Source organism: Eubalaena glacialis, chromosome 1, assembly GCF_028564815.1.
Source record: "Eubalaena glacialis isolate mEubGla1 chromosome 1, mEubGla1.1.hap2.+ XY, whole genome shotgun sequence".
In the NCBI taxonomy this organism is placed as follows: domain Eukaryota; kingdom Metazoa; phylum Chordata; class Mammalia; order Artiodactyla; family Balaenidae; genus Eubalaena; species Eubalaena glacialis.
In genome coordinates, this window is record NC_083716.1 from 15317804 (window position 1) to 15335074 (window position 17271).

Genomic DNA, 17271 nt, shown 5'->3' on the forward strand with positions numbered 1-17271 from the left:
AGATCTCCATCTCAACGCCAAGACCCAGCTGCACTCAACGACCAGCAAGCTACAGTGCAGGACACCCTATGCCAAACAACTAGCAAGACAGGAACACAACCCCACCCATTAGCAGAGAGGCTGCCTAAAATCATAATAAGGTCACAGACACCCCAAAACACACCACCAGACGTGGACCTGCCCACCAGAAAGACAAGATCCAGCCTCATCCACCACAACACAGGCACTAGTCCCCTCCACCAGGAAGCCTACACAACCCACTGAACCAACCTTAGCCACTGGGGACAGACACCAAAAACAACGGAAACTACGAACCTGCAGCCTGCGTAAAGGAGACCCCAAACACAGTAAGTTAAGCAAAATGAGAAGACAGAGAAGCACACAGCAGATGAAGGAGCAAGGCAAAAACCCAACAGACCTAACAAATGAAGAGGAAATAGGCAGTCTACCTGAAAAAGAATTCAGAATAATGATAGTAAAGATGATCCAAAATCTTGGAAATAGAATGGAGAAAATACAAGAACCGTTTAACAAGGACCTAGAAGAACTAAAGAGCAAACAAACAAAGGTGAACAAAACAATAAATGAAATTAAAAACTCTCTAGAAGGGATCAATAGCAGAATAACTGAGGCAGAAGAACGGATAAGTGACCTGGAAGATAAAATAGTGGAAATAACTACTGCAGAGCAGAATAAAGAAAAAAGAATGAAAAGAATTGAGGACAGTCTCAGAGACCTCTGGGACAACATTAAATGCACCAACATTCGAATTATAGGAGTCCCAGAAGAAGAAGAGAAAAAGAAAGGGACTGAGAAAACATTTGAAGAGATTATAGTTGAAAACTTCCCTAATATGGGAAAGGAAATAGTTAATCAAGTCCAGGAAGCACACAGAGTCCCATACAGGATAAATCCAAGGAGAAACACACCAACACACATATTAATTAAACTATCAAAAATTAAATACAAAGAAAAAATATTAAAAGCAGCAAGGGAAAAAAAAACAAGTAACACATAAGGGAATCCCCATAAGGTTAACAACTGATCTTTCAGCAGAAACTCTGCAAGCTAGAAGTGAGTGGCAGGACATATTTAAATTGATGAAAGAGAAAAACCTACAACCAAGATTACTCTACCCAGCAAGGATCTCATTCAGATTTGATGGAGAAATTAAAAACTTTACAGAGAAGCAAAAGCTAAGAGAATTCAGCACTACCAAACCAGATTTACAACAAATGCTAAAGGAACTTCTATAGAAGTTTCCTTCTCTAGGAAACACAAGAGAAGGACAAGACCTACAATAATAAACCCAAAACAATTAAGAAAATGGTAATAGGAACATACATATCGATAATTACCTTAAATGTAAATGGATTAAATGCTCTAACCAAAAGACATAGGCTGGCTGAATGGATACAAAAACAAGACCCGTATATATGCTGTCTACAAGAGACCCACTTCAGACCTAATGACACATACAGACTGAAAGTGAGGGGATGGAAAAAGATATTCCATGCAAATGGAAATCAAAAGAAAGCTGGAGTAGCAATTCTCATATCAGACAAAATAGACTTTAAAACAAAGACTATTACAAGAGACAAAGAAGGACACTACATAATGATCAAGGGATCAATCCAAGAAGAAGATATAACAATTGTAAATATTTATGCACCCAACATAGGAGCACCTCAATACATAAGGTAAGTACTAACGGCCATAAAAGGGGAAATCGACAGTAACACAATCATAGTAGGGGACTTTAACACCCCACTTTCACCAATGGACAGATCATCCAAAATGAAAATAAATAAGGAAACACAAGCTTTAAATGATACATTAAACAAGATGGACTTAATTGATATTTATAGGACATTCCATCCAAAAACAACAGAATACACATTTTTCTCAAGTGCTCATGGAACATTCTCCAGGATAGATCATATCTTGGGTCACAGATCAAGCCTTGGTAAATTTAAGAAAATTGAAATTGTACCAAGTATCTTTTCCGACCACAATACTATGAGACTAGATATCAATTACAGGAAAAAATCTGTAAGAAATAGAAACACATGGAGGCTATACAACACACTACTTAATAACCAAGAGATCACTGAAGAAATCTAAGAGGAAATCAAAAAGTACCTAGAAACAAATGACAACGAAAACACAACGACACAAAACCTATGAGATGCAGCAAAAGCAGTTCCAAGAGGGAAGTTTATAGCTATACAAGCCTACCTTAAGAAACAAGAAACATCTCAAATAAACAACCTAACCTTACACCTAAAGCAATTAGAGAAAGAAGAACAAAAAAACCCCAAAGTTAGCAGAAGGAAAGAAATCATAAAGATCAGATCAGAAATAAATGAAATAAATGAAGGAAATGATAGCAAAGATCAATAAAACTAAAAGCTGGTTCTTTGAGAGGATAAACAAAATTGATACACCATTAGCCAGACTTATCAAGAAAAAAAGGGAGAAGACTGAAATCAATAGAATTAGAAATGAAAAAGGAAAAGTAACAACTGACACTGCAGAAATACAAAGGATCATGAGAGATTACTACAAGCAACTATATGCCAATAAAATGGACAACCTGGAAGAAATGGACAAATTCTTAGAAATGCACAACCTTCCAAGACTGAACCAGGAAGAAATAGAAAATATGAACAGACCAATCACAAGCACTGAAATTGAAACTGTGATTAAAAATCTTCCAACACACAAAAGCCCAGGACCAGATGGCTTCACAGGTGAATTCTATCAAACATTTAGAGACGAGCTAACACCTATCCTTCTCAAACTCTTCCAAAATATAGCAGACGGAGGAACACTCTCAAACTCATTCTAAGAGGCCACCATCACCCTGATACCAAAACCAAAGATGTCACAAAGAAAGAAAACTACAGGCCAATATCCCTGATGAACATAGATGCAAAAATCCTCAACAAAATACTAGCAAACAGAATCCAACAGCACATTAAAAGGGTCATACACTATGATGAAGTGGGGTTTATCCCAGGAATGCAAGGGTTCTTCAATATACGCAAATCAATCAACGTGATACACCATATTAACAAACTGAAGGAGAAAAACCATATGATCATCTCAATAGATGCAGAGAAAGTTTTCGACAAAATTTAACACCCATTTATGATAAAAACCCTACAGAAAGTAAGCATAGAGGGAACTTTCCTCAACATAATAAAGGCCATATATGACAAACCCACAGCCAACATCGTCCTCAATGGTGAAAAACTGAAACCATTTCCACTAAGATCAGGAACAAGACAAGGTTGCCCACTCTCACCACCATTATTCAACATAGTTTTGGAAGTGTTAGCCACAGCAATCAGAGAAGAAAAAGAAATAAAAGGAATCCAAATCGGAAAAGAAGAAGTAAAGCTGTCACTGTTTGCAGATGATATGATACTATACATAGAGAATCCTAAAGATGCCACCAGAAAACTACTAGAGCTAATCAATGAATTTGGTAAAGTAGCAGGATACAAAATGAATGCACAGAAATCTCTTGCATTCCTATACACTAATGATGAAAAATCTGAAAGTGAAATTAAGAAAACACTCCCATTTACCACTGCAACAAAAAGAATAAAATATCTAGGAATAAACCTACCTAAGGAGACAAAAGACCTGTATGCAGAAAATTATAAGACACTGATGAAAGAAATTAAAGATTATACAAATAGATGGAGAGATATACCATGTTCTTGGATTGGAAGAATCAACACTGTGAAAATGACTCTACTACCCAAAGCAATCTACAGATTCAATGCAATCCCTATCAAACTACCACTGGCATTTTTCACAGAACTAGAACAAAATATCTCACAATTTGTATGGAAACACAAAAGACCCTGAATAGCCAAAGCAATCTTGAGAAAGAAACATGGAGCTGGAGGAATCAGGCTCCCTGGCTTCAGACTATACTACAAAGCTACAGTAATCAAGACAGTATGGTACTGGCACAAAAACAGAAATATAGATCAATGGAACAGGATAGAAAGCCCAGAGATAAACCCACGCACATATGGTCACCTTGTCTTTGATAAAGGAGGCAAGAATATACAGTGGAGAAAAGACAGCCTCTTCAATAAGTGGTGCTGGGAAAACTGGACAGCTACATGTAAAAGAATGAAATTAGAACACTCCCTAACACCATACACAAAAATAAACTCAAAATGGATTAAAGACCTAAATGTAAGGCCAGACACCATCAAACTCTTAGAGGAAAACATAGGCAGAACACTCTATGACATAAATCACAGCAAGATCCTTTTTGACCCACCTCCTAGAGAAATGGAAATAAAAACACAAATAAACAAATGGGACCTAATGAAACTTAAAAGCTTTTGAACAGCAGAGGAAACCATAAACAAGATGAAAAGACAACCCTCAGAATGGGAGAAAATATTTGCAAATGAAGCAACTGACAAACGATTCATCTCCAAAACATACAAGCAGCTCATGCAGCTCAATATCAAAAAAACAAACAACCCAATCCTAAAATGGGCAGAAAACCTAAATAGACATTTCTTCAAAGAAGATATACAGATTGCCAACAAACACATGAAAGAATGCTCAACATCATTAATCATTAGAGAAATGCAAATCAAAACTACAATGAGATATCATCTCACACCAGTCAGAATGCCCATCATCAAAAAATCTACAAACAATAAATGCTGGAGAGGGTGTGGAGAAAAGGGAACCCTCTTGCACTGTTGGTGGGAATGTAAATTGATACAGCCACTATGGAGAACAGTATGGAGGTTACTTTAAAAACTATAAATAGAACTACCATATGACCCAGCAACCCAACTACTGGGCATATACCCTGAGAAAAGCATAATTCAAAAAGAGTCATGTACCAAAATGTTCATTGAAGCTCTATTTACAATAGCCAGGACATGGAAGCAACCTAAGTGTCCATCAACAGAGGAATGGATAAAGAAGATGTGGTACATATATAAAATGGAATATTACTCAGCCATAAAAAGAATGAAATAATGCCATTTGCAGCAACATGGATGGACCTAGAGATTATCACACTAAGTGAAGTAAATCAGAGAAAGACAAATATCATATGATATCGCTTATATGTAGAATCTAAAAAAAGGTACAAATGAACTAATTTACAAAGCATAAAGAGTCACAGATGTAGAAACCAAACTTACAGTTACTGGGGAGGAAGGGGGAGAGGGATAAACTAGGAGGTTGTGATTGACATATACACATTACTATATATAAAATTGATAACTAATAAGGACCTATTGTATAGCACAGGGAACTCTACTCAATACTCTGTAATGACCTATATGGGAAAAGAATCTAAAAAAGAGTGGATATATGTATATGTATAACTGATTCACTTTGCTGTATAGCAGAAACTAACCCAGCATTATAAATCAACTATACTCCAATAAAAGTTAAAAAAAAAAAGAAACTATACATATTTTAGAATTCATATGGCTGTATCCCCCCAAATGGAATTTTACTGCACATAAATTTTAAAACACTTTACAAAGGAATGAAAGAGAAAACAAAACCAAACAAGAAATAAACCAGATACCTCTGAAGAAAAAGCGACTGCAATATAATAAATTTGTGGAGAATAATATGAGAGGAGGCAGATAATTAGGCCTGGTTTGAGAGGAACTTGTAAGTCTAGTCTGAATTATATTATAAATGTGAAAGGAAGCTTTTAAACAATGGATTCTCATAATTCAATTTATGTTAAAAAATCACTTTGGTTGTTTTGAATACAATAGATTGATAGACAGAAGGAAGAATCAGGGTTCATGTAGGGGATTAAGGAAAGAGAAACGTATTTAGTTAATTCCCAGGTATTGAAGTTAGGTTAATAGTGGTAACCGTAACTGAGCTAGAGAATACTGGAAAAAAGAGCTGTTTGCCAAGATAGCAAGTTTAATTTAGGACATGTTGATTTTGAAGTATTAGGCAATATTTTAGTGAAAGAACTAAGTTTCAGTCTACAGTGTTCCAAACCTCAGCACTGAAAATTAGACATGGAGCACTGGTTTAGCTAAGTTGCAATAAACTTTGGGCAATTACTATTTTACTCGAGCTATATTTGATATTTTGGTTTAAAAGAAGAGTTGGGATCTAAATATCTGTTTTCTTCTACAGCAAAGCCAGGGAGAGAATTCCTGAAGAAACCTCCAGTATAATAAGATGTAAATTATGGTTTCTACTCAGAGAAATCTGTATCTTAAGGCCTCATTTCTATTAACATATCCATTATCATAATCTCACTTTCGAAAAGGAGGACTTCTATTTTTCATTCTTCCCAGAGTTTTTCGTTCTTGTACCATTACAAAAAAAAAATCTTATACCACATACTCCTTCTGGGATATGCCACTTTGATGTAGGCGTTCTGTTACTAACGATTTCGGTTTACTTCTCTCCCTGTAGGGAGTTACATCCTTCCTTTTTCTCTTTTGAAATATCTTCATGGACAACATCATTGTTTCATTTCCCAAAATCTTGATCACAGTGTTTATTTTGCATTATTCTTCCCACTCACATGCTCACTTCTATAGGGTCATCTTTGATTATTCTTGTTTTTTAATTGCTTAACTCCTAATTTTTCTCTCTTTTTCTATTCTTTAAATTCCTCTAATTAATTAAAATCCTTTCTGGATCCTCCAAAATAGCATCATCATCTCTTTTGGCACTTTATATGCACTAAGATGGCTATAATAAAAAAGAGATAAAAAGAAGTGTTACTGAGAATATGGAGAAATTGGAACCCTCATACATTCCTGGTGAGAATGTAAAATGGTGCATCTTCTTTGGAAAATAGTTTGCCAGTTTCTCACAATGTTAAATCTAGAGTTACTATATGACCCATCAATGCCACTCCTAGGTATATACTCAAGAGAAATAAAAACGTATCACCACACAAAAACATGGACACAAATGTTCATAGTGGCATAATTCATATGAGCCAAAAAGAGGAAAAAACCCAAATGCCCATCACTGAAAAAGGAGAAATAAAATGTGACATATCCATACAACGGAATGGTATTTAGCAATAAAAAGCAATGATATACTGATACATACAACATCATGGATAAACCCTGTAAACACTGTGGTAAGTGATAGAAGCTTGTCACAAAAGAACAAATATTGTATGATTTTTATTAGTATATGAAAATGTTCAGAATAGGAAAATCTATATACAGGAACTAGATTAGTGATTGTCTAAAACTTAGGGTGTGGGAAAAGGATGGTAAGTGACTGCAAATGGGTACACAGTTTCTTTTTCGGGTGATGAAAATGTTCTAAAATTGACTGTGATAATGGCTGCAGAGCCACTGAATTGTGCACTTTAAATGGGTGAATTGCACTGTATATGAATTATATCTCAATAAGGCTATTTTAAAAAATAAAATTAGAAATCAGAAAATGAATTTAAAATTAGACAATTGTATGTAAAAGTGAAAGTTTCAAATTTTCTAGTGTTCTTATATGATTCAGGAGTAAAAAAAGACACCGATTAACATTATTACTGGTTAGGAAAAATATACATGTTAAAATTTAAGGGCATTCATTAAAGAAAAAATATGAAATGTATAATTCCTAAACTGCTAAAAGGAAAAACAAGTAAAGAATATTAAAAGGACATTCAATTTAACAGAAAGCAGGGGAGAAGAAAAAACTATTGCTTGAGAAAGCATTTTAAAAAGTGAAAAGATGGAGAAAAAAATTAAAATACAACAATAATTGCAATAAATAGAAATTCACTAAATCTGTTTCTTTAAAAGTCAGAGATTTTCAGATTATTACAACAGGATAAACAATGTCCAGATATTTGTGGTGTACATGAAACACATTTAAAATCTAGTAAAATAAAAAATACTGGAAGTAATGAAAATAGATTTACCATGGAAATTCTAACAAAATGATACTATATCTAAGTTTATATAAAACAAGTTATAAATTAAGACAAAAATCAATAAAGACATAGAGAATTCAAAATGGTTAAAACAACAATTCAACTCCACTCTTAATAATGGATAGAAACACCAGACAAACATAAGGAAACAGAGGATTCGAACAACACAGTAAACGAACTACATTCAAAGGACATATGTAAAACACTATTCCCAACAACAGGATACACATTCTTCTCAAGTGCACATGAGATATTGTCCGGGATATACCATATTTTAGGTCACAAATTTTCTCAATAAATTTTAAAAAATAGATATCATGAAAAGTATCTCCTTTAACTACAGCAGAACAAAGTCAGAAATCAATAACAGAAGAAAACCTGGAAAACTCACAAATTTGGGGAAGTGAAACAACATACTCTTGAACAACCAACAGCTCATAGAAGAAATCACAAGGGAAATTAGAAAGTACTTAGAGACAAATGAAAATGAAAACAGAACATAATAAAACTGATGGGATGCAGTAAAAGCAGTGCTAAGGAGGAAATGTTTAACTATAAATGTTTACATTGAAAAACAAGAAAGATCTCAAATCAACAACCTAACTTTAAACTTAAGGGACTAGAAAAAGAACTAAACCCAAAGTTAGCAGAAAGAAGGAAATATTGTAGTAAAGATTAAAACAGATAAATGAAATAGAAAATAGTAAAATAATAGAGAAAAATCAACAAAACCAACAGTTGGTTCTTCAAACCAATCAACAAAATTGGCAAACCTTTGGCTAGATTTACTAAGGAAAAGAAAGAGAGAAGATTCAACTTACTAAAAATAAATAAAAATAAATATAGTATAGATATTACTACTGATCCTATGATAATAAAAGGGATTTATTAGAGTGTACTATGAACAACTGTACACAAATTGTATAACCTAGATGAAATGGACAAATTCTTAGAAACACAAAACCTACCAAGACTGAATCATGAAAACATAGAAGGACTGAATAGAACTATAACTAGTAAGGAGATTGAATCAGTAATCAAAAATCTCCTGACAAAGAAAAGCCTGGGACCTGATGGCTTCACTGATTAATTCCACTAAACATTTCAAGAAGAACTAATACCAGTCCTTCTCAAATTGTTCCAAACATTAAAGAGTAGAAAACAATCCCTAAGTCATCCTATGTGGCCAGCATTATCCTGATACCAAAGTCAGACAAAGACAGAAGAAAAGAAAAGTACTAATATCCTTTATGAACAATGATGCAGAAAAGGGGAAATTATTATTAAAAGAATTATATACTATGACCAAGTAGGATATATTCCTGGAATGCAAGGATGGTCTAACATATGGAAATGTAATACTCCATATTAACAAAAAGAAGGGGAAAGACTCACATGATTACTTCCATATCCCTGTGAATTTTAGTACCTCAAGGGACCTCAAGTAGCCTAAAACATCTTGAAAAAGAGCAAAAATGGAGGACCCACACTTCTTGATTTCAAAATTTACTACAAAGCTACAGTAATCAAGACAGTGTGATACTGGTATAAAAATGGACAAAAGACTTAAACAGACATTTCTACAAAGAAGATATATGAATGGCAAATAAGCACGTGAAAAAGTGCTTATCAGCACTAATCGTTAAAGAAATGCACATCAAAATCACAATGAGATACAAAGTTGCACCCTCTGGGATGGCTACAATCAAAAAAAAAAAAAAAGAAAGAAAGGAAAAAGAAAAGAAAGAAAGAATAAGAAAATTACAAGTGTTGGTGAGAATATGGAAAAACTGGAATCCTTGTGCACTGCTGGTGAGAATGCAAACGGTACAACTGCTATGGAAAACAGTATGGAGGTTCTTCAAAAACTTAAAAATAGAATTACCATATGACCTAGGAATTTCTCTTCTGGGAATATATCCAAAAGAATTGAAAGTAAAATCTTGAATACATATTTGTACACTCATGTTCATAGAAGCATTATTTACAATAGCTAAAACATGGAAGCAACTCAAGTGTCCATAAACAGATGAATGGATAAACAAAATGTGGTATATACATACAATGGAATATTACTCAGCCTTAAAAGAAGAGAAATTCTGACATATATCACAACATGGATGAGCTTTGAGAACATCATGCTAAGTGAAATAAGCCAGTCACAAAAGGACAAACATTATATGATATCACTTATATAAGATACCTAGAGTAGTAAAGATCATGCAGACAGAAAGAGGAATGGTGGTTGTCAGTAGCTGGGGAAGAGGAGATAGGGAGTTACTGTTTAATGTGTATAGAGTTGCAGTTTTGCAAGATAAAAAGAGTTCTGGAGATGGATAGTGTAAATAGCTGCACAATAATGTAAATGTACTTAACATCACTGAATTGTTCACTTAAAAATGGTTAAGATGGCAAATTTTATATTATTTGTATTTTACCACAATAAAAAAATTGAAGGGAAAACCACAACAATTCATAAGAAAAATTGAAAATTCTAACTTGTTTGCACTTAAAAACATAATATTAAAGTGGATAAATATTAAGGCAATCTATCACTGTATTCACACTGAGGCCACACTTCCTGAGAGCTGTTCTCAGTCAATGACTGAGCATGGCAGTGACAGTAAGGAAGGCCCGATCCTGAGAGATGCATAACTCCTCTGTTAGGATACAGAGTTTGGCTCAAGGACTCGCCATTGGTCTTGCCAAACTTTCAGGCTCTTTCATTCAACTTTCCTTTCTTCCTGCTCTACTTCACGAAGGTCAGATTGGCACTGTGGTCTAAAAGATCTCTCACATTTTCCCTTGCTCTTTCCCTCACAGGAGTTCCCCCTAATACGTTTACTGCATGGCCAACGCCATTTTGGTCTACTTCTCTGAGGACTTGTGGTCTGAGCAATCAGGAGGTAAAATGGGGATTTGAAACTGGCTCACTCACTACTTGGCAGGCTAAAAAGAAACCATCCATGTTGCTAGATGAGAGACAGAGAGTCCCTGGAAGAAGGCTTCAATTGCTAAATATTTCACCAGTGGTGACCTGGGGAAAATGCTTTCAAAAGAGAGTGGAGTTGGCTGACTACTGCTATGTTTGTATTGACCCTACAGAGGGATAATGAGAGACTGAAGGCCACTAATAACCATTACAGGCTAAATATACGAGCTAGAGAGTCTCTTTTATAGCTTTAAATCAGGCCCTTACCTCTGACAGTGGAGGAGCCAATATGAATGAGCAGTAGACTGATGGTCTAATTGTTAGAATTGCAGAGCTCCACAGATGATAGACTGCTCAGCCAAAGCAGTCCTCTTATGCAAAGACAACGGCCACTGTTGGAAAACTGGAGCTCTTGAAATATGGGATAGGAATACCTAGAATGCACTGTCTACATAGATGTTTCTGAGGACGTTGGTTCTACAACTCCCGTTTCTAGTAATAGAGACAACAGGGTCGCCCCCCTAAAGGCTGCCACCACCTCCTCTCCTGATTGCTAGACTAATAACTGAATTAAAGACAGAATAATGCATCTTGGCCTGAAAAGAAAGGGAAAAGATTATATACTTGAAAAAGCTGCAAGAATTGGCTAGCATGTACTGGCAGCAGCCAGGAGATCATGTCAGGAATTGGATTTTGGTGGTATTTGATCAAGGGGGATGGAATGTAAGCCTGGATAAACAAGAATTCATGAATTTTGGTGCACAGTCTCAGGACCAGGTGATATAATACCCTATGGAGGACTCCAGGGGATGGGGCAAAACTTGATGAGGAAGTGATTCTTATAAGCGTGGAAAAAAGCACTGGCCAAGGCAAAGTGAAATGGAAATGCCTGAGTTGCCCTAGAAGATGGAAGAGAAAAGAATAAAAAAGCTGACAGGAGGGAATGTACCGGAATGGATATATTATGTAAGGCCGGTAGATTACTTTCTATGGGACGTACCAGTCACCAAGGCCATGAGAAATTTGCTGGTGAAAGGGGCACCAGGTTCACTAAGAAGTTCACTGGTGGCCTTCTTCTGCAGATCAGAGCTGACAACAGGAGAGGCAGTGACAAAGGGAGGTGTTAAGTGATGGGGCCCCAAAGTAAAAAAGATCAAGGGTCAGTGCTTAACTGACAGAATCCAGGGTCTACAATGAGGATAAAGTTCAACAAGACTGGAGGAGCAGCCAAGGGTGTTGGCCCACAACGAGCTGTGGGATGATTAATAATGGATGTATCTATCTCGAGAGGCAAAATAGATGGGCAGCCAACAATGGTGCTATTTAGCATTTACTTTTGTTGTAAGTAGGAATGGAGTAACAAACGCTGAGGGTTGTTGCCAAGAGAAACTCATGATCCTCTGCTCAGTTCCCAGATGAGTTAATTTACAAATCCAGAACCCACTGAATAGGTGGCTGAGTCCATAGAAGAAAAGACATTTTGAAACATCTTGGAAAGTGTATAAAATGATCCCCAAAGGGACCTGTGTATGATTCCTTTACAAAGAGCCCTGTGTATATTTGGGTATATACACAGGTATATACACGGGTATGTACACAGTGCAAGAGGAGTAAGTAGATATTTTGATTACTATAAGACACAGGGTTAGAGATCACAGAGATACTCAAGGACTAAAATACCATCATGAACCCTTGTTAGACTTGGGGTATCTCCAGGGTCCAGGTAAGAAATTCTGGCTAAATTCTGGATCATAGTGGGCCACCTGTGTCTATGCATCCACCCAGTGATAATTTCCCTAACTTCTCAAGTGTATAATTAGAACTTATGTACAAGGTGATTAGAGTAACCCCTACATTGCATCCCTGGCCTGTGGGGTAAGATCTATCATAGTGGGAAAGACCAAGTGGCAACCTCTGAAAATACCTGCCATCTGGTCAAGATGGTAAATCAAAAACATTATGTAATTCCAGTGGGACAGTGAAAATTAGAACCGCCATTAAAAATCTAAATGGTACAGGGGTAGTGGTCCCTGATATATCTCCATTTTATTTACCAGGCTTATTCTTTTAAAATTCAGATTCACACAGACTTACTTGTCCATTTTACATACCAGAAAAAAGTATTTATTTTTAAAATAATTCCTTTCAGTTTTCTAATCACTATATTCTAATCACTCTATTTCACTATATTATAGTACACACTCTAGCAACAACATCCTTTAATTCTAGATATGAAAGGACTGAGATTTAAAGATGCTAGGTGACCTACTTAAGATGGCACAGAAAGCTAAGATCAGAGCCAGGCTATGCCTATAAGTGATCTTCCTAGTACTGACTCAATTATGTTTACCACCAGAACTATGCCCAATATAAAAGTAAAAAACTGACACAAAGTTTATGAACTGGCCTCCATCAAACCATGGCTAAACTGAAAGGCTGACACATTCACCTATGTTACTTCAATAACTCAGAAACAGCAATAGCAGTAATAGTGGCCTGATTGAAGGATGTCCATAAATGCTGAACTGTCTAAAACTCTCTTTTAAAATTTAACAGTGGCTTTATTTAAAAAAATAATAAACTTAAAAGTATTTGTGCATGCTTTTTTCTTAACAATGAGACAATTAGAAAACTGTCTAATTTACATTTTAATACTGAGAAAAATTTAAATGATAAAAAACCCATTAAATATACTTTATCTCACACAATGCTTAGAATATTTTATATTACTTTGTCCATGATGACAACATAATAAATAGGATCATCTCTAAGACATGGTACACATTAACACTAGCTTTCTTTTACTTAATAAAAGAGTTATTGAACTTAAACATGCACACAAATTCAAAAGCTTAAAATAAAACCCTAAACATTTAAATAATTTACATATATATTCAGCTTTGTGAATTTTTACACAAAACTAAACTTTTTAGCATATTAACATCCACATTATTCTGTCAAAAACTTTTATTTTTATGCATTAAATAAGGCTCATTCAATTACAACTTCTCATACTTTTCCAAAAACATTGTAACCTAATTAATAGGCTTAATATCCCTTAATATTCAGAAGTACAAAATCAGAGAACGTTAAATATATTTAAGATGTTTCCTCGGAACTTCCCTGGTGGCGCAGTGGTTAAGAATCCGCCAGCCAATGCAGGGAACACGGGTTCAAGCCCTGGTCCAGGAGGATCCCACATGCCGCAGAGCAACTAAGCCCGTGCACCACAACTACTAAGCCTGCGCTCTAGAGCCCGCGAGCCACAACTACTGAGCCCACATGCCACAACTACTGAAGCCCGTGCACCTAGAGCCTGTGCTCCACAACAAGAGAAGCCACCGCAATGAGCAGCCTGCACACCGCAGCGAAGAGTAGCCCCTGCTTGCCGCAACTAGAGAGAAATCCCGTGCGCAGCAACGAAGACCCAACACAGCCAAAAAAATAAATTAATTTAAAAAAAAGTTGTTTCCTCAAATTTCATTTTTAAGGGACAAATTTAAAGTATGAATAGACTTTGCACATATTAGTGATAAATATGATTTAGCGTTAAATTCTGGAAATTAATACTTTTTAAGGGACAAAGACAAACATGATTGTTTTCAGAGCAAAGTGACCAATATGGCAAGGATTTTGACAACAAGAAGTGAATAAACGAACAGAGAATGTGTAAATTGGAGAAAAGAGTTTAGAAAACTAGAGGGCTGCAAATGGAGATGAGAGAGATTAGACTTGCTATGTATGGGCCCATATGGGTAAATGAGAAGAGCTATTACAGGGAGGCAGATTTCATCTCAATTATAAAGAACAATTAGTTATCTGAAGATAGAAAATGGTATCTCAAGAGATGGTGTGTTTCCTGTCATTAAAGGCATTCAGGCATAAGTTAGATCAGGGGTTGGGCAAATTATGTCCACAGGCAGAATTCAGCCTAGCAGCTGTTTTTATAATAAAGGTTTATTGGAACATAGCCACTCCCATTTGTTTCCATACTGGCTGAGGCTGCTTTAGCACCACAACAGCAGAGTTGTTTAGATGCAACAGAGACCTTATACTCCACAAATCTTGAAATATTTACTAACTGGCTCTTTACAGAAAATGTTTGCTAACTCCTGTGGATAAGGTATTAGGAATTCAAGTATTGTATGGTGTCGTTATAAGATAACCAATAATGGTTACTTTGGTGTTGAGGAAAGTGCTTGGCACATCATCTGTGTCAAGGATTTGGTTTAACAGGTTCTTTGCTGTTCAACGCAGCCCAGACAACTTGGTGAGTGAAGGTCAAAATTACATGCACTGTTTGTAAAGTTGTGTGCTGTGATGTGGGGCTATGCCTGCCAGAAGGAGGCACAATTGCCTAATTTACACAAAGGCACCTAGTGGACCAGTATAAGCGGTACACATCATAATCATGTTAACAAAAATAACATTCTTTCTAATCCAGATGATCTCAGGTGCCATCACACAGATATTCTACCACTAAAATTCAGCTGCTTCTCCTCGCCCAGTGTTTCTTTATTTACATCCCATGGAAATGAAAATAGATGTTCTACGAGGAGAGCTTTTAGGTTTTGAGAAATGCTACAAACTCCGCCCTCTCTTTTAGAAAGATACACTGCAAATTAACATATTAAAAACTGTGAGGAAAAAAAAAACCTCTGAGAAGTAATATCAGTTAAAAACAAACCAAAAAAGCCCTGTTTAACTTCAGTATACACAGCATTTTCCAAATGTATTTAATTATGGAACACTTTTTAATGAACCTACTGTTAATATCTCAAATAACTAATATTCTAGGAAATTATGCTATATCCTAAGTCATATTTAGTACTTCCAGATTATAAGCTCTCTGAGGGCAGAAAATACATACTTTTTCTCATCCCCTATAGATTTCATCACATTGCTAAGCACATATAATAATTACCTAAGAAATCCAAGAAATAATTGAATTGATATGGATTTTAATGCTAGGAGATGGACCTAATCAATACAGTGAATGCACTGTTAATTTTATTAATTAAAACAGGCTTTAATTACTTATATGACAGGGGAACACAGGGTTATCGTCCTCTTTCCACTGAATCAATTAGCTATTAAATAGTACTACAGCAAAATAAACTTGCAAAAGTATATGTCAAGTATGTGTCTTCTGCTCTGTGGTATATATTTAAGTATACAAAACTATTCAAGACACACTATCATATTTAAGGTTAAAGAACTGATAAATTACCTAACAGATTGATAGAACATACATCAGAATATAGGTTTAACAAATTCAAAGTCAGTAAAAGCAAATTACCTGAAGAAGGTGACAAAAAACTGCACAAGATCCATGATTGTATTGTGTTGTGAGAATGCAATCTGAAAAATCAAAATAAAAGAAAGTTTGAAACTTACTGAATCTATGCTCTTCTTCAAAGTGGTGATGTTTCATGGCATTTGTAAATACAATATTTTTAAATCATCAAGAAATTTGGATCACCATATTATAAATCATATGTGCTGGAATCAAAATTTCATTGAGAACATCTAATATAACCAACTACTGATGACCTTTGCACAGGCTATAACATTAAATGGTTTAAGAAAACTATCATATATGGAATCTAAAAAAACGGTACTGATGAACCTAGTGGCAGGGCAGGAATAAAGACGCAGACGTAGAGAACGGACTTGAGGACACGGGTTGGGGGGGGCGGGGAGGGAAGCTGGGATGAAGTGAGAGAGTAGCACTGACATGTATACACTACCAAATGTAAAGTGGATGGCTAGTGGGAAGCTGCTGCATAGCACAGGGAGATCAACTCCATGCTCTGGACGACCTAGAGGGGTGGGATTAGGAGGGTGGGAGGGAGGCTCAAAAGGAAGGGGATACGGGGATATATGTATACATATAGCTGATTCACTTTGTTGTACAGCAGAAACTAACACAACATTGTAAAGCAATTATGCTCCAATAAAGATGTGAAAAAAAAAGAAAACTATTATAAAATTACTTCAGTAATGCATGCTAAGACTTTCATGTGAAATCCTATGACATATTAAATGTGCCTAACTAAAACATGCAAATGAGTTTCTTCATCTAATAATTATCACATTTTTCTATCAATACAATTGATCATTGCTTGTGTGCCAAAAAACTTAATTTCAACTGTATTAAGGAAACTGAGGGAACTAGTTTTTCTTGTATATTCTTGTCTAGGGAAGCTGCATACAACTATTTTGTTATAAACCCCTGCAAAAATAAAATACATCACCTCAGTTTATATTTTCATGTTAATGAATTTTGAGAGGAGAAATAAATCAATAAGCTAAAATTGTTCTCCACTTTTGTTAACATTATAGAGATCATACTGTAACACGTTTCTTGAGGAAGTATTATATAGTGTACTAGTCA

At 35.5% G+C, this 17271-nt stretch overlaps 1 protein-coding gene across 1 annotated transcript in view; it reads right to left on the reverse strand.

Annotated features, from left to right (window-relative positions):
* ATRNL1 (attractin like 1) overlaps positions 1-17271 on the reverse strand; it is a 701048-nt gene that overhangs the window by 391044 nt on the left and 292733 nt on the right. Inside the window, exon 25 of the mRNA XM_061191223.1 lies at positions 16174-16235. Coding sequence (XP_061047206.1) covers positions 16174-16235 — 62 coding nt within the window. The remainder of the gene's footprint in view (positions 1-16173; positions 16236-17271) is intronic.